Source organism: Branchiostoma belcheri, unplaced genomic scaffold (genome assembly GCF_001625305.1).
Source record: "Branchiostoma belcheri isolate BF01 breed outbred unplaced genomic scaffold, Haploidv18h27 scaffold36, whole genome shotgun sequence".
Classification (NCBI taxonomy): Eukaryota; Metazoa; Chordata; class Leptocardii; order Amphioxiformes; family Branchiostomatidae; genus Branchiostoma; species Branchiostoma belcheri.
The window spans coordinates 1,084,141-1,101,434 of NW_017803976.1; the positions used below are offsets into that span (position 1 = coordinate 1,084,141).

The following is a 17,294-nucleotide window of genomic DNA, read 5'->3' on the forward strand; positions in this document are numbered from 1 at the left end:
TTTTAGAAAGACGACCACGCGTAGTTTGGACCGAGCCCCCCCCCCATGATATGACGTAGATAATTGTAGGTTTGGGTGCGCATGCGGCCTAACTGTGGAACTGACCTATAGAGCTGGTGCAACCACATATGATAACTCTGCCTGCAGCTATTCATGTTAGGCCATGTTGATTTGATTATATGGATGACATCCACGCGCGCATGAATTTTCGGCCGTTTCCAAAAAAAGTTTTCAACCATACTGTAAATCGTACAAAACAGTTGCAAAATGAGCAAAAATATACCATAAGTTACAAAAAAAAATTAACAAAAACTATACCAATGTCGTAGAATGCCAAAATCAAAAGAAAAAAGACGAAATTGTAAAGAAATGAACTTGAAGACTAGATTATTCGCCAAACCATATTCTGTGCCATTTGCTCAACCCTCATGACCACGTAGATTTCATAATGAAAAGAACTTTTTTTTTTCAAAACTTTTTTTTTATTCGCACGCGCGCATCAGTTTTGGGGCTCCCGGAGGATGTCATCCATATAATCAAATCAACATGGCCTTACTCACAGGCTGTCATATCATTTTGGGAGGGGGGAATCTGGACTCAACCTATGGCAGAAAATATCCGAAAAGGCGTTCAAATAGACCTCAATTCAATAACAATGAATTCGAACATACTCTTCGTAATCGTAGGTGACAAAAGAACGCTGACAGGCAACATGGGTTTTCTTGTAAATATTTTGCCGAACTTTGTTTATTTCTTCAATATTTAATAAACTTTATAGACTTAAATAAACTAGTAAGAGAATCACTCCTTATTTTCCCCAAAAAATTAACAACGAAAATGGCCTTCTTCCAAACACGGTTTATCTAAAATAAGTAAGTTAAGGTTTAGGTTAAGTTAAACTTCGGTCCACCAAATCCATAAAACTGTAAAAGTACCTTACTACCTTTTAAGGTGCACTAAAGAATATTAGTACTGTTGTTTACTTTCTACGCGTTCACACAATAACCTGTGTAAATGCACGATATGATGAGGAAAAGATGGCATACTATTTTTCTAAAAAAATGTTCCCACGATATAGTCCACACCTGCAGGAAATCATGGTCCATAAATATCTTCTCAGAAGATAGTTACATTTTCCAAAGAATTGCTGGTGGGTTTTCAGGTCAGTAGACTAATTTTCTCCTCAAACCGTTTCCTTGTGACGCAATTTATGCTAAATGCAAACTACAAATGTTTTTGTTTCTCAAAGCGTCTTAAAGTAAACGTTAAAACATGCGTATGTATGCCAACTAAACAAAGGACAAATTCAACTTGTATCTCCTCAAAATATATGGGTACATTATCGAATGTAACCAGTACGAATTATCGGTGTGTTCTTTTTTTCAGGTCAATTGACAAATTTTCTCCCGAAATCGTTTCCTTGTGTGACGTAATCTGTGATCGTAGGCACGTTATCATTCAATACTGGACACGCCCAGAAAGCAGTGTGACAGGTCAGGTACCGACGGCATGTTAAAATGTCAAGGTCTTGAAAGTCTTCTTTCTTGATGATTTTCGAAGGAATGTTTCTCAGTTACAGTTAGTTTGTAGATATACATATATATATTAACCTTTTCTGGATAAAAGAGTGGTTTATTTCCGCTAAAAACCTGACATTACCGCAGAACAGGGCATAGAAAACTAATTCGCTCAGGCACAATTTGGGGTAACTTACTAGTACTAGTATTCAAATCAGGTAACAGGCACATTTTGGTGACTAACTTGTATTCAAATCAGGACCTCATTGGCATAATATATGAGGAATTTGGAACATCGTGTTCTTAATTTAAGAGAAATAATATCCTTTCATTACAGTAGATATGCCCACTTGTTTTAGTATTTTTCAAACATTTCCGTGCGACGTTAAATACTGTACTTTGAGATGAAACGTTTAAACCATCATGATACCGCACCCTTTCTACATTTACAACACATTGTGGCAAACTTTATCAAGACGTAATAACAAAATTCAAAGTAAACTAGAGTTCCGCGATCTCATACCTTCGCCAAATGATGTTACCCTTTGGACTTGACGAATGTTGACGATTCGCATTAATTATGCAAATTAGGCATTCATTTGCATAAACACTATCTGCCAATGTTCTTCTACTTCACAGTTACACATGCCACACGTTTGAATAATCATATAATGGAAGGTAGCAGATTTTTAGCATCTTCCTCATTAATTATGCTAATTAGCTGCTGATTTGCATAACTATAATTTTAATATGTCAATCATCTTTTAAGGTACCCACATACCAAAAATCATGATGCTCCGTCAATCGGTTCTTGAGTTATCCTTCTTCGAATATTTTTCAACGAATGCTTCTGCAGTTCCAGAACAAGCCGCTAGGGGGTCCAAACTCATGTCATTCCTTCCCCAGTCAAAGAGCTACCTACCATCCAAATTTAGTGACCCTAGCATGTCCAGATCACGAGATATGAAAACCGGAAGTTCAGCTGCAGTACCATAACAAGCCGCCAGGAGGTCCAAAATCTAATCAGTTCCAGGTCTCATCAAGACCTACCCACCTACCAAATATCAAGACAATCCATCTTAGGTTTCTTGAGTTATCGTGCTCACACACACACACACACACACACACACACACACAGACACACGAACGCCCCTGAAAACATAACCTTCTTGGCGAAGGTAACTACAGGCACAGATAAACACTTTTCTCGGAGACATCTTTCTCGTTTGTATGATGTTCTATCGCTTAGAAGTGTGGCGCCTAGGCAAGGCGGTACGTTCTAATCTATGCCTGCGTGTATCTTGTAATTCATTAGCATGATATCCATTTTTAATGAATGAAAGACCTTTATTGTACGTTTGTAGTCTAACAAGCTTAGTACAGGTCGTGGATAAACAGAGAAAGAATACAGCAATGATACTTACAAACTATACATACTAATGTGATCTACTATTTACAGGTTCAGCTTCTTCTCGCTTCTTGACGCAGTTAAATATGTACCAACATATTGAGCTAATGATACATGGTTTGTCAAGTTTCATGAGGAATTTAATAGCACGGCTTGACCATTTTTTTGTAGTCGTTTTCAAGAATTCAGATGCTCCAGGAGCTTTATATCGCGTTCTTTTGTTATCACTGTTGATAGCTTTCATGGACTCAAGAGACGTCCTAAATACAGAGCGTTATCAAGTCCTCTGAGGTTCGCAAAATGCTATCTATACATACGTCGATAACGTTTTGACATCCAGGTAGAGTGCTACGTTTTGGCTTGGCTTGGCTTGGCTTCGGAATGTTACGTAATACAACATAAATCAAGCAACTGGATAAACTCTCTCAGAAGTTTCAGGACATCCACTATCTTCCACCAGTGACAGAGAATGAAGATAGCGGATGATAGTGGAAGCACATGTGGAAGATAGTGGATGTTATATGAAATACCTGATTCCTCTGAAAATTTACCCAGTTGCTCGATTTATTTTGTGTTAGCCTATCTATATCTTAAAACCTTTGGCCCAACACAAAAAAATTCTCTCACCTAGAGCTTACGACCAGTCGCTCTGGTCTTCCTCAGTAGACTGACCCAGTCAAGCTTGTCACGTGGCTTCTTTGAAGTGTGACGTCAACACTGGGTCAAAGGTATCTTGTAGACGATGTCGGCCCCCGTCGCAGTTCAATGTAGGGTCAGTCTACTGAGGAAGACCAGAGTGACTGATCGAAAGCTCTAGGTGAGAGATTTTTTTTGTGTTGGACCAAAAGTTTTAACTTAAAACATGTAACTACCAACACAGATGAACTTTTATGATACTATCTTGTTAGCCAATCTGGGAAGACGGTCGTATGTGCACCGTACGAGATCGTTTGAAGGTCACAGAGTTCATTCTAAGTTCAAAGTCCCATAGGTCATTTCTTACTTCTCCATATTAGTCCTGTCCACGCGATTAACAGACGTTATCGGTACTTCAAAAGGCCGCATGCAGGCAGGCGTGAGAACTCAGGGTAAAATCTTATCATTGACGTTTTCGTTCCTCTGTTTTATCTACAGAGTTTACGTTCTTCTCTGAAAGTTGATTGATAGTAAGGTCTCAAATACCAACGCTTTGCAGCCGTTATGGACACGTGAAAGGACGGTGCTGTACTCTTGGCGACAGCTCGACAAGCTTGCAAAGTAAGTTACGATTCCACTCAATGTTATTTTCAAGAGAACTGTCGACTAGAAGATCTGGCAGATTTCTCCTGCAGTTCTTTCGCATGCCGTATGGAGCGCTTCCTAACCAACTCAGACAAGCGTCCGAGCTCGAGAAGGTCGTAAAGTTCATATTCATTCCCCAAGATCGCCATGTAGGTCCTCTTCTAAGCAGAAAGACATACAGCAGCGTTTTACGATGTGAAGGCGATAAAATCATAATTGTGTCAAGGTCGTTCCCACACAGTTCTCGCAAAACCCCAGGAAGAACCTTTCCCCCCGTGGCTTATACTAGTATCATGAGTCAGAAATATCATCCCAACACCAGTCTAGTGTTTTTGGCTCCACTAAAATGTTACTGCGTAGTTGCCCTTGACTTTTTAACCACCTGCCAAACGCCGACGCCAGAGGGTTGGCATCAAGCCAGGGGGACAGCGGAGAAGAAGTTTCATTCTAGAGGTCATTGCCGGCTTTTCGTAATCTCCAAGCAGATCCCTTTCGGTGGCAAAAAAGACAGTATCAAATTGGTCAGGCAGTATCCATTAGCCAGAGAAGCTCCGCGGCCACCGACGGGGGGATCAGGACAACAAAAAAACGGCCGTATATAAAAAGGTAACGATTATTCCCCCACAACCTCTGCTTGGAGAGTAGGCTTTTCGGAGAACATCACGTGGCTTCGCTTCAAGGTCTTTAGTACCACATTGGGAAATGTTGTACCTACGCGGGGGTGGTCAAGTGGGTAGGATGACTTGACATGCACCTCAATAACTGTTGTCTGTAGGTTTCTTTTTTTTGCACGCCCCGAAAAAAGTGTTTTGAAATAAAGATGCCTGATAACTTCGGGCGAGGATCCAGAGATTAGGCCATGTTGATTTGATTCTATATGGATGACATCCGCGCGCGCATGAATTTTCGGCCGTTTCCAAAAAAAAAAAGAAGTTTTCAACCATACTGTAAATCGTGCAAAACAGTTGCTAAATGAGCAAAAATATACCATAAGTTGCAAGGAAAACATTTAGAAACGATACCAATGTCGTAGAATGCCAAAATCAAAGGAAAAAGACAAAAATGTAAAGAAATGAATTCGAAGAGTAGATTATTCGCCATAATATATTCTGTGCCATTTGTTCAACCTTCATGACCACGTAGATTTCATAGTGAAAGCAATTTTTTTTTTTTTTTTTTGCAAAACTTTTTTTTTATTCGCACGCGCGCATCAGTTTTGGGGTTCCCAGAGGATGTCATCCATATAATCAAATCAACATGGCCTTATTCTTAAAAACTGAAAGCAGCAAATTAGATGAAAATGGATTTTTATTGAAGTTTCAAATGCCAGTCACTTTGTGAAGTTATCGATCTTATTGTTAAACCTCCTTCATCCTTGAAGAAGTTTCTATCATGTAACATAGTTTATTGATTAATCCGTTAGCATTTTTATACATCTGTTTCACCTGTCCACTGATTTATCATAGTATTCCATTTCAATATGTTAATCTGTGCTTTGCTTGTTGTATGTATTTTGTATTGTCTGGTGGCGACATGAATATAAGTGTAACTTGAGTGTGTCGCCACCATGTCTTGTCATTATATGTTTCAATAAAAAAAAAGTTTCTATCACTTCTACTCGCGATGTTATGATTCTGATGATGCAGACGTTACCTGTACAAGCAGCAACTAAGAGTAGGTTTAGGCAGGAGTTGTTAGAGCACATGCGTACATAGGCACATGTTGATAGGCACATGTGACGTTACTTTTAAATGTTAAGTTAAATGTTGTATGTAAATACTGTTGCAATGTTGTAATTTTGATGTAGTGTATTTGTACTATTGTATTTTAACTCCAGGAAGATACATACTTGATTTTGTACCAATGTCTTGTGTGTCGCTAATGGAGTTTAATAAAGCACATAAAGCACATAAAGCACCTGTGGTCTCACCTGGCAGTTCCACATGACTGGCAGCTCAAACAGTTCCCTGTCCGAACTGTTGACAGCCTGCAGCCGACTCAGCGCGTGTGCCTGTATTGAGAAGCGGCGGTGCGAGAACACTAATCGATCTTTATCCGCGAAGTGTTGACAAGACGGCTAAGGTAAAACCAACTGTCAATCACGCAAAATAATGGGCCTCTTTTAGGTAGAAATTAATTGTGAATGCAGGCGTTTTGTATTCTTTTATCTTATATGTTCATTCTGGGAAAATTAAACGTCTAACCAAAACCATTTTTCTTAGTAAAGTGTTTTTCTTATTTATCAATTTTCTCACAATCGATACAGACATGACACAGAAAACGGTAAGCACTCACCACATTGTATGATGATAACACATTTGTTTCATTACCATGAAATTTTATCTATGTTAGTAAAAAAGATTACGTTTTTTTAAAAAGTCAGAACAAGAGAGTTGACCATAGAAAAAGAATTCTGCTGGAGAATTCGCTGACTTTACTCTTTGTTTGAATACACTTAACTTTCCATAAGATTTGTTAGTAGTGAAAGTGATTTTTCCATGTTTTGTTTGGTGTACCCAGTAGTGAAAGTGTTCCCCATGACGGATCAGATGTCAAGGCCACTCAGTGGCGGAGGGGAGAGTCCATTGTTACGGGGGTGCGACCCCTCGCTCCTCCCTTCTCACAGATTGTTACGGTGCGGGGCTGACATTTGGCCGTGCGCAGCGGGCTTGTCGGACCTCCTGTCAGCCCATCAACCAGCCCTTTTACAAATCAAGGAGCGAAACGGATTCGGTAAACAGCAGCGGGCCAGCTGGCTGGGACTGTATACACTGCCGGGCTCGGCTCGGGTGACAGAATATCGTTTCCGCTGGTACAGAATGCGATGCAGGGTTGTTGATTGACTGGGGTGAAGTCTTGTAGCAATTTCTACCTATTTTAGAAAATAGTAATGCTGAATTGCAACGCCTTTGGCCCAACCAGCTTTTGTGTAGCATATTCATATTGGTGATGGTAATCTCAAAAGGAAACAAGAAATTGACATACCGAATTTCAACTTTCAGTCTTCTTCAGGATGGGCTGACCCGCGGTCCCTAAGGTCACGTGACCATACGGGCACGCCACGTGATCAAAGGTGTCATCACACAAGAAAGCTCAGATTTGAGAAGACTATAACAGCTTCACAGGTGACAAAGTTTCCACATTCAACAGGTGGGCACGCTCAAACCGGCTTTGAAAAAAAACACTGTTTCACCAAATTTGTTCCTTGTCAACATTACAGAAAAGTGTATTGTTTTTAACTGATTACGCTGACATTCTATCACATTCCTTGGACTAGTAGTAGATAGTTCATGCCACCAGAACCAATTATTACTCGGGTTCTTTTATCAATAAAAAGATATAAGGCCGTTGTTTGTCTCGCCTATGACTACATGTACCATTAGTTCTTGACTCTGAAGGAGAAGGTTAGATCTTATAGCAGGTGCGTCAGAGAGGAAGGTCGGGACACTGTATGGTAAATAAGAATGAGAAGAAGCATTAGGTTTTCTGAGGTCATGTGCACGTGTGTTTACTTGCGTTTGCCTTATAGAACCTACGCAGAGCGTGTTACATGTCAATATTACACGTGATGCTAGATATGCGACCACACTCTATATAACATAAACCTCAAGCTTAGACAGTCAGTGTAGCCAATGAGGTTATCTCTTTTTTTAACCTCCTTGGTGTAGCTTCATCTTCACCCTACGCGATATAAGGATACAAAACTCAAGGCTTTGATTTCGGTTGACTTGTATCTCTATCAACCAATGAACGTTTCTAGCTATTTTCCACTGAGATATTTTAGAGAGAGAGAGAGAGAGAGAGAGAGAGAGAGAGAGTCAGATCGTGAGACAGAGCGACAGAGAGAGAGAGAGAGAGAGTCAGAGAGAGAGGGAGGGAGAGAGAGAATGAGAAAGAGACCGTCACGCTGCAAGAACCGGAATCACACAACGGAGGATACGGTGGATGGGACGAACAGACGTTTGTCAAGCAGCTGATCTACAACTTGAAACCGGTGGCGCATTTCCTTTTCTTGAACAAAGGTTGTACGTCAAGCCTCTGTTGCAGTCATGCCAACTTATGACACGTTTTGCCAGAAAGTTGGACAAGCGTTGGCCGGGAGTTGTCCAATCTTTCCACATGAAGCCCATCATCATGGAGCACCCGTGACCTAGCCCAGCTGGTAACATTCTACCCAGCTGACTCTGAACACAGACAGAGTGATGAGCGATACAGAACAGGGCTCCGCATGGGGGTTTTCTAAATCGGGCGTCAAGCGGCCCACCGACTAGATTCACATCACCTTCTACTTGCCCATAGCATTTACACCAGGCTGAGCGCACTCAACATTACCCTACCGGTGTACTGAGAACCCCCTGGAGTAGCCTCCTCCTCCATAGGTAAACCTGTATCAGAAGTTGATGACGGGAAGCGGGACAAGTTGGCGACGACTGCGCCCCTCTACCGTACAATAGACTATTTTTGACCGTGCACCATCGTAAGTGACGGTGCTAAAAATACCCACTACAATATACTGTCCAGACGACGTGCTAGCGGTCCGTATAACGACGGACTAAAGTGGGATAATAGGGGATCGTCTGGAGTGACGGGAGTTGAGCAGTGGTCAGTGCTGTCGGCAGGGGTCTACCCCAGCCGCCCGCCGCAGCAACAAGCACCCCTGTCCAACATAGAGCTGTCATCGCCACGCACGCGTCACCTGAGACTGAGCTTTGGAATGCGCGCTAGCCTTCTATCCGCCCGACACGCACCATCGTCACTGCCTGTCAAATTAATCAAGTGGGCCCCGGTATTTAATCAGCAAAACTCGCACTTATAAGAACTTGGAAGCCTCGTCAAGATCGCAGAGGTATTGTGCCAAAGGCTGCTACTACGGCGCACATACACCGCGCATTGGACTGGGAGTTGGTGTTCTGCCTAGGCGGTTTCCAATATTGTTCCAGCGATGTCCTCCGTGTTGCTGGTCGTGTGTAAGGCTACACTTCTCGCGCTGTTTTGCCCATGGTTTGCTGCACACATCCTAGCGTCTGCTGCTACAGTCTTACCGATAAACGACGTGGTGAAGAGCGGCGGGGGTGCCGTCGACAAGCCGGTGGCCGTGGGCGGCGCGGGGTCGGACGGCTCGGCGGAAGAGTTGAGCTGCCCGAGCTGCAGAATGCAGGCGGACTACCTGAAATCCGCCGACCCGGACGAAGTCAAACGGCTTCGGCTTGAAGTCATCAAGCAGCAGATTCTGAGCAAATTGCGGATGTCTGACCGTCCCAACATCACCGTGCCCCGCACGGCCATCCCCAGGCCACTAGCAGACGAAAACCCGCCAGAAGTCTCCCTACAGCCCCAGGTAGAAGCTAACCTGGACATCGACGACTTCTACGGGCGGACGACACAGATCATCATATTTCCCGAAGCAGGTGGGGCCTTACTGAGTGATCTCTTATTTGTTTCAGATAACAGGTATTTGTTTTAGATACCCGAGCCCTCCTGCGGTTTGGGAATACTTAAACTCAACTCCCAGCATAGTTTACATACATACATGTGTGTGTGTATCGGTCGGTTTTTTTCAAGCGTTTTATATATCATACTCGTATATTATTTCTTTTGCTCGTTCTAGCCCTTGCTTCTGCACGTAAGCCCCCTTTACACTCTAACTCAACAAGTGATTAAACGATCTGTCGGGTTTCCGTCTGGGCCTGAGATTTACCGAGGTGAAGTCGTGATTAATGAAGAGAGGACGGTTTACAGGCGGGGCGCGCGCATGGCAGGGCACTTCTCTTTCCGCAGGAATTCTGCCGTCCATTTGTCTTGTGAGCCCGGGCTGACACGGCCTGTCGTCTGCGCACGTCTTGGCCTACTGCCCCCAAATCGTCGCAGCGTACAGCAGACTGCACGCGGGCTCGAACAGGTTTCCAACAGGGGAACTGGGCGTGAGGACTCCGCTATCAAATCCTGTGGTTCAAGTGCGTTGTACACATGCGGGGTTGCGCAAGAGATGCTTTAGATGCTCAGTTTTTTTGCCTAAACTTAGGACACAATTTTTGTACTTAAAAAGTGAGGGCGTGGCGTATAATCCCGTAAAGCTTTAGTGCTGCCACCTATCTAAAACCAGCCTAAACATCTGTCGAGTTAGAAGAAAAGGGGGTTAAACAAACCATTCGTTAGACCGCCTCGCCCGATGAGGCATGCCGTGTGTGTGCGGGTTAGGGGTGGGGACAGAAGGGCCTGAAACCCTGAGGAGACCCCCTTCTCCTTTACAGCGCCCTCTCGATACGTATGTGTAGTTTCCTTTTGTCGACAGCTGAACTCAAAATGTAGATATATTTTCCCCTTTAACTTAGTCTACAAGGCTGGTCCAGGTTACACTAACCCCGTACGTAACATCTCTGTCAGCCGGTCCGTTTGCTCACCGGGTTTAGACAGGAGGGGGCAAACCTCATTCTTTTCGTTGCTCAACAGTTGGTCTGGAGCTTTTTTATCGCTCTTGGTGATCACATGACTTACATTGACCGTTTCAAGGACAGGCCTGTTGTTAAAAAAAAGCCTCGGTGTCCGAAATCGGCCTACAGGGCGGGTAGATTGACAAATTTCCTGCCACGGCTGATCTTTGTTCAGACTGAGTCTTTTAGTTAAGAGTCTCATGCGGAGCAATTGAACCATGTCGACTTGGTCTGACCCCAACAAATTATATGTCAGCAGTTTTAAACAGTAGGGTCAAGGATAGCGTGTAAGGCCGGGCTACTAAATTAGAGAACTTGTGCATTTTCAGCTTCTTTTTAACGAGTTTGGGTGGTCGTAAAGCCGAAGCGAAGGCGTGGTAATTTGGTCATAGTGTGCTTTATCTACAGGGGGTGAAAAAAAACTGCACAAGCTATGGACCCACAAGGAAGGGTTGGGACATGTATGTGGAAATGTCTTCAATGTTCTGTACTATATTTCTAGTTGGAAAATTTCGGCATATTCTCGTGACGCATATTTTGTCAACTTTCTATATCATTTTTCTTTCGAAACATATACGACAGTCGTACGATCGCAAACCCGGGGCATTCCTGGGGTAGTCGTGTATGTGTAGTACAAAATTATTCAGCTGTCTTGTTGCGAAAAAAATGCTATGTGGGATCATGGTTCGTGAAGAAGGAAGGGGTATTGGTGTATGTCAGTAGCCTGTTCCCAGGGCCTAGACATGACAGCTCCTGGCTCTTGAGCCAACATGCCCCCAAGGACACCCCCCTCCCCCTTCACTAACCCTATTGGCCTGCTGTAGCCCTAGGGACAGGCTTGCTTCCAGGCTAGTGTGTTACTGCCGGGCAGTTGGCTGTCTCCAATCCCTCATCCCCCTCCCCCAGTACCAGTAGTTCTCACCCACAATGGTTCACACTGATAGCTGCATCAGAACCACCTTGCATGCTTCCTCATGACGTCAGAGCTGTCGTCAGGACTAAATCACCCTGTCGGGCACTCGAGGAGCCAGTCTACACGCACAGGGAAACTCCGCTATACAATACCAGTTTACCGATTTAATTTTATGGATGACATCCTCTGAAGACTCCCAAACTAGTGCGCGCGGGCGAATAAAAAAAAATCCGGCCAAAAATAAAAAATGCTACTAAACCACAGAAATACAAATCTGGTATTGTGAATTCGCGACAGTACTTGGCGACGTATACGACATGCGGCACATGCAGGCTTTTTGCGGCATTTATGAATCGGTACTTTATGAGTCAGTAGAGCTTCGAATTCGATAGCCTGGGTTCTCGGCTCCGTATTGTCGCTGACTACCATGGACTACCCTGGCCTAGAGCCATGCCAGAGCCCCGGAGGACGTGATCTTTTTTTTTTTTTTTGAGGACGACAGGCGAAAATCAATGCGCGCGCGGATGTCATCCATATAATTAAGTCGGTGTGGCCTAACCAGTATCATAAAACACTCGGTAGCAGTCTTTACTGGTTCTTTCTTAGCTAGCATTGTTCAGGCAAGGTTTTAAAAAGGAACGAATCTTTGGTTTTATGTCGTCTCGCTTGCAATTGCTTCGCGAAAGTTTAATTCCTCAGATTCAACCGCCGAGCTTTACAAAACACGAGGGGCAGAATTGAGACAATTTTGGAACGGTAAACATGTGAGAACAATTAGCTGATAACAATATACTATGTCTGCTGTCCAGGCGTCAGAAATGTTAGGTTTGGTGTCCTACACTCGGACCCCCTCTTCTGTATCAATCATTATAGAGTCATTCGCTGCAGTGACACCAGATAACACCAAGTCGTGTACTGCGGTAGATACGTAGTCTTTAATGAGTTAAAGCTGGCATGAGCACGCCGCAGAAATGTTATCCAGGGTCAAGTGCGACTGTGCCGACTGATGACGTAAATCTGTGCCCTTTACCGTCACCGTTGCAGCTGGTTCTTGTTTATGAGTTGAACCTTACTTTCTGTGCCTCTGCCAGGTTCTCTAACCAGCCTCGGCGTTTGTGTTGTCACAGGTGAGAGAAACTGCCACCGGAAGCGCGCCAAACACTGCTTCACGTTCGTGCTCCCTGCGGGGGCGCAGCACGGCACCGTGTCGTCCGCACAGCTCTGGTTCCACCCGCTGGTCTCCAACCCGCCGCCTTCTAACGTCACTCTGCACTTCTGGCCGCTCTTCAAGTCGCCCCAGGAGGACCAGCGGTCCCGGAGAATGGTGCTGTTCTCCCCGGCCCAGAGGGCATCGCGCCAGGGCTGGGCGGATGTGGACGTGCGTCACCACTTTCGGAAATGGATGAGCGACGCCACGTTTTACGGGATTGACGTCGAGCTGGTGTGTAAGCACTGCCCGAAGCGCGTCAACGACCTGATCCGGACCACGGGAGACCACCGCCCGTTCCTCGTGCTGGACACGGGCGAGCCACCCGTGCGGAACCGCCGGAGCGTCGACTGCCCCGACGGCAGGAGCAACGAGTGTTGTCGGGAGAAGTTCTACGTCGACTTCAAGGACATCGCCTGGGACGACTGGATCATCTCACCCAAGGGTTACTACGCAAACTTCTGTACGGGGTCGTGTCAGGGCAACATCCTGCCGCGGTACCACCACACCTCCGTCCTACAGCGGGTAGCCCTCAATCAGAAGGACAGAGACACTAGACTAAAACTCACGCCCTGCTGCACACCCACCAAGATGTCCGCCCTCTCCATGTTGTACTTCGACAACGACGGCTACATCTTCAACAAAAACCTGCCCAACATGAAAGTAGACGCGTGCGGCTGTTCGTGAAAGAACAGACTGAACTTTCCAGACTTATCATGTATGCAATATCGTTACAATTGTGAGACTGTGGCTGGTACCTTGAGGAAAGACCTAGAGACTGTTGCCAGCGACTAATTTTGAACGGTTCCAAGTTGTATATATTGAAAGACGTGGGAAACAACAATTTTGAATATCAACAACTCTGTGAAGAAGGAATGGAAAGATCTTAAAACTACTCTAGCGTAGCATATATAAGGACCACCCATTAGATATCAACATCACCAATGTAGGATGTATAACAAAATCATATGTTAGAAGTAGACATCAGCTGTGTTTAAGTTTGTTTCGTGTTGGGCGGACCTTTGTTCCGCTACAAAGGCCCGAGGACGGGAGAACAATTGCGAAGCAAAGACACAAAAAGTACATCAAACTAAAAACAAGGGCTTATCCGATTAGTGAATGACAAGAATGCCAGGTGCATGAGATAGCAATGAGGATAGGATGTTTAGCATGGTCTTGTCTTCCACTAAAACAGCATTTGATACGTTTCAACGAAACAATGCAAAATGTCAGAGCTGAAAGACGAGTCTGGTATATATCCCAGACGTTTCGGATATGTGACGCCCGTGTGAGAAGTTAGGTCTTAATTTAGGTCACTTTGAACACAGACAATGATCCTTGGAAAGGAACTACGTCCATGTCTAGTCTGGTGCTCTCCAAAAAGGCAAGAGCCCACACGTTGAAAGTAGAAGAGTGAGAGAGAAGTCATTATCAAAATACATAGCAGAACATTTCTCACATCATGCACGCTTCTGTAATCCATCAACATGGCGGAAGCTAAATTACGTCATAGTCACGTGACCACAAATACTCTATCATGATATGGCCAATGAAATCTATTAAGCTTTCTTAAATATCTATGGTTTAGCACAAGCGTCAATTCATTGAAGCTCTTGGTATGGTACCGAATTGGCCTGAAAAAAAGAAGGAAAAAAAAACAGAAAAGCACTGTGGACTTACTCGATGTAAGAAACGAAGAGATTTTTTTTTCTTTGACCCAAAGGGGCGACGAAAGGAAATGAAGAAATTCCAATCGTCTTTCCAGCAGCCGATTTCCGTGAAAGTAATTATGGCGGGGAGTCAAGAATGCGGATGGGTCACGTTCGGAAAGGACCCTATCGTTACCTTACAAGCTCTTTGGCACCGCTACTTGCAATGGTCTCCAGATTGAGACCACGACTCGGTATGTACTAGCCAGGTCTCTCTATTTGCTTGGCCACGTGGGTTGGCGCTTTGCCCATGTCGTGGTGCATCGTCAGGGCAAGCGTTTTAAACATAGCGTCAGAAACCTGCTATGGTCGGAGATTATCCGGGGATCTATTTACCAAGGCCACCTACCCCCTTCATCTCTCAACATAATGATGAAGAGGAAGGCGTGTGTTTTAAGAGTTATTTTAAGCATTGTTTTGTATACACATAACAAGTCAAACGTTGTTCGCCAGTATATGATTAATATTTCCACAACCTTCAATCGCCGCTCATGTGACACAATATTATTGCATTGTGCTGGCTTCTCCCAAATGATTAATTAGTGGCCTGTAAAACAACATTAATCAGGAACTTTTGCTAATAACACCACCTGTACCAAGACAAGGTCGACATGCCCTGAACGGAAATGAAACTCGGCGCCTGTCGTCTTGAGATAAAACGTATTAAGCTGTTAAGTTGAAAAGGTCAGAAGATAGTGTGAAGGGCGAAGGGCTATAGTTGGAAGCACATGCATTGGTCCATCTCAGCGTGTGTGGAAACTGAAACGACTGGACTGATAAAAAGGCCCAAAAGATTAAGGCATGTAATATACAGGCGTGTTCGATGACCAATGACAATGTAGATTAGTTGTGATTAGGGATAGTCTAAAGATATTTTAAAGATATTTTGCCACTTATTTGAAATGTGAAAAGTATCTAGCCCGATACCCAATGTTGCAGTCGAGTGAATAGGTGCAGCGTGTGTAGCACCTTCATCAATGAAAAAGTGCGTACCGCGAAAGCTGATTTTATGTCGTTCTAAACTACCAAGAAGAAGAGCGCTGTGTGACACATTGGATGTTGGTTTAATATTGTTTTCAATCAATCCCCGTAACTTAAATGGAAATGTCTGTATCATCACGGTATCAAAATCCAAATACAATAACCAGCACGAAGCTTTGAAAAATACTTATCGAATCGCAAAACCAGAAATCTCAGCGTAAAACCAGAATTGAATGTCGTTCATGAAGAAAAGACGTTGTTTAATGTGCCACTGCGTCTGTGTGATGTGCGTCTGACCCACACGTACGTTTGTAGAGCTGGAGAGCCATCATTTGACAGGAATCTTGCACAAGTGTGGAAGACTTTGTCCACATAGACGCAGTTTCGTGCCTCGCGTGTCATCAAGTGCTGAGTTACTGCAGAGCAGTACGTGGACCTATGTTAGTATGTATGGTGTATAAATATATACGCCTGGCATAGTTTAGGTATAACAAGCTGTGACAGAATACGTAGGAGAAAATGATCACAGTTTCACTTTTAAAGTGACAAACAGCGATGGATCTTTGCTGAAGCATAGTTTTATTTGGTACTTAATTGTTTACAAACATGCCGAACAGGTTCAGATCTAGCACACGAGCTGCACAGATGGAGACCTTCTCTAAAAGAGCTATTAATATATAGCTGGAGTCTTAAGTGGCAAGATTCGAAAAGAATGGCTATATTTTTTCATTTTTTTTTAAACGCGTGAAATAACTTTGTCATGATAGATGGTTATGAAATGAAATTTTAAGAGGATGGGTAAATATCTTATCTTCTGTCATCATAGGAAATTCAAATCAATGTTGAAAGTAATATAGTCGCCAAGTTGGTAAAATACGGACCAGGACTTTCCTGTGGTGTACTTTACTAGTGTGTAAAAGCTTGTGTAAAACTTACGTTAAAATCAACCAATATTGTACTATAATTGCACGTGTGAACTATAGTCGCCACTTTAAAAGTGATTGTCTAATCCTTTTGGGCGTTTCTACTGGCAACGGATTTATAATCCGACTTAATTACAAGTGTTCAAAATGCAACACATATCTGATAATATTGGCATTACATATTACTAGTTTTTGATAAATAGATAGATAGATACAGTATAGTCTGGTCAATTATGGTAAGAAATTTCATTCGATTTTGATCAATTCTGTTGAATTTGTATGTGGATTTTGTTTCAGAACCCATGAAACGCAGGTGGTTGGAGTTTGTCGCCAAAAATGTACATCTCATGACCAATGAAATGTCTCCGTTTCAATATATAATGACGTCACTCTACATCCGTCCGCCATCTTGTTTCTCTACCACTCACGCACTACTAGTGGTGGAGAAAATGAACAAAGATGGCGGACAATATTAAAATCGTGAAATCATGTGCATGTGTATCGAAAGGGCTATACTTAGAATTGAAAATACCACATCATTTACATTATCTCTTTTGCCATCTAGTTTTCTTGATATTGTAGATATTGTGTTAAATTGAAACGGATGTGCAAACTAGTAGTCCTGTGCGAATTAGTGTGAATGTTTTGTAGACATTGCGGTGCAATAAAGAAATATCTTTAATCGCCGATAATGTTGTGTATGTTGCTTCTTTGTTCATGAATCATCATATTTAGGAGGCAGGCTAAAACGTATGAATACACGAGTTCAGTATTTTTTAACGCCAACGGTTCTGGTAGAGTTCAATGTTTCTGATAATATATTTATACGTAAACCAAGTATTGCATGATAAACAGAAAGCAATAACCATACCTTAGCTTAGGCGGGGAGGAGTTCTCTAAACTTACAGACCAAGAAAAAACTAT

The 17,294-nt window shown here is 43.3% G+C and overlaps 1 protein-coding gene across 1 annotated transcript; it reads left to right on the forward strand.

Annotated features, from left to right (window-relative positions):
* Positions 1-8,612: 8,612 nt before the first annotated feature.
* LOC109476087 (growth/differentiation factor 8-like) lies at positions 8,613-17,049 on the forward strand. Its single transcript, XM_019776948.1, has 2 exons — positions 8,613-9,614; positions 12,678-17,049. The coding sequence occupies exons 1-2, from the start codon at positions 9,149-9,151 to the stop codon at positions 13,442-13,444; spliced, it is 1,233 nt and encodes a 410-aa protein (XP_019632507.1). The 5' UTR covers positions 8,613-9,148; the 3' UTR covers positions 13,445-17,049.
* Positions 17,050-17,294: the final 245 nt, after the last annotated feature.

Coding starts and splice junctions, on each gene's coding strand:
- LOC109476087 (XM_019776948.1), top strand. CDS start 9,149: ATGTCCTCCGTGTTGCTGGTCGTGTGTAAGGCTACACTTCTCGCGCTG. Junction 9,615..12,677: donor CATCATATTTCCCGAAGCAG/GTGGGGCCTTAC, acceptor GTGTTGTCACAG/GTGAGAGAAACTGCCACCGG.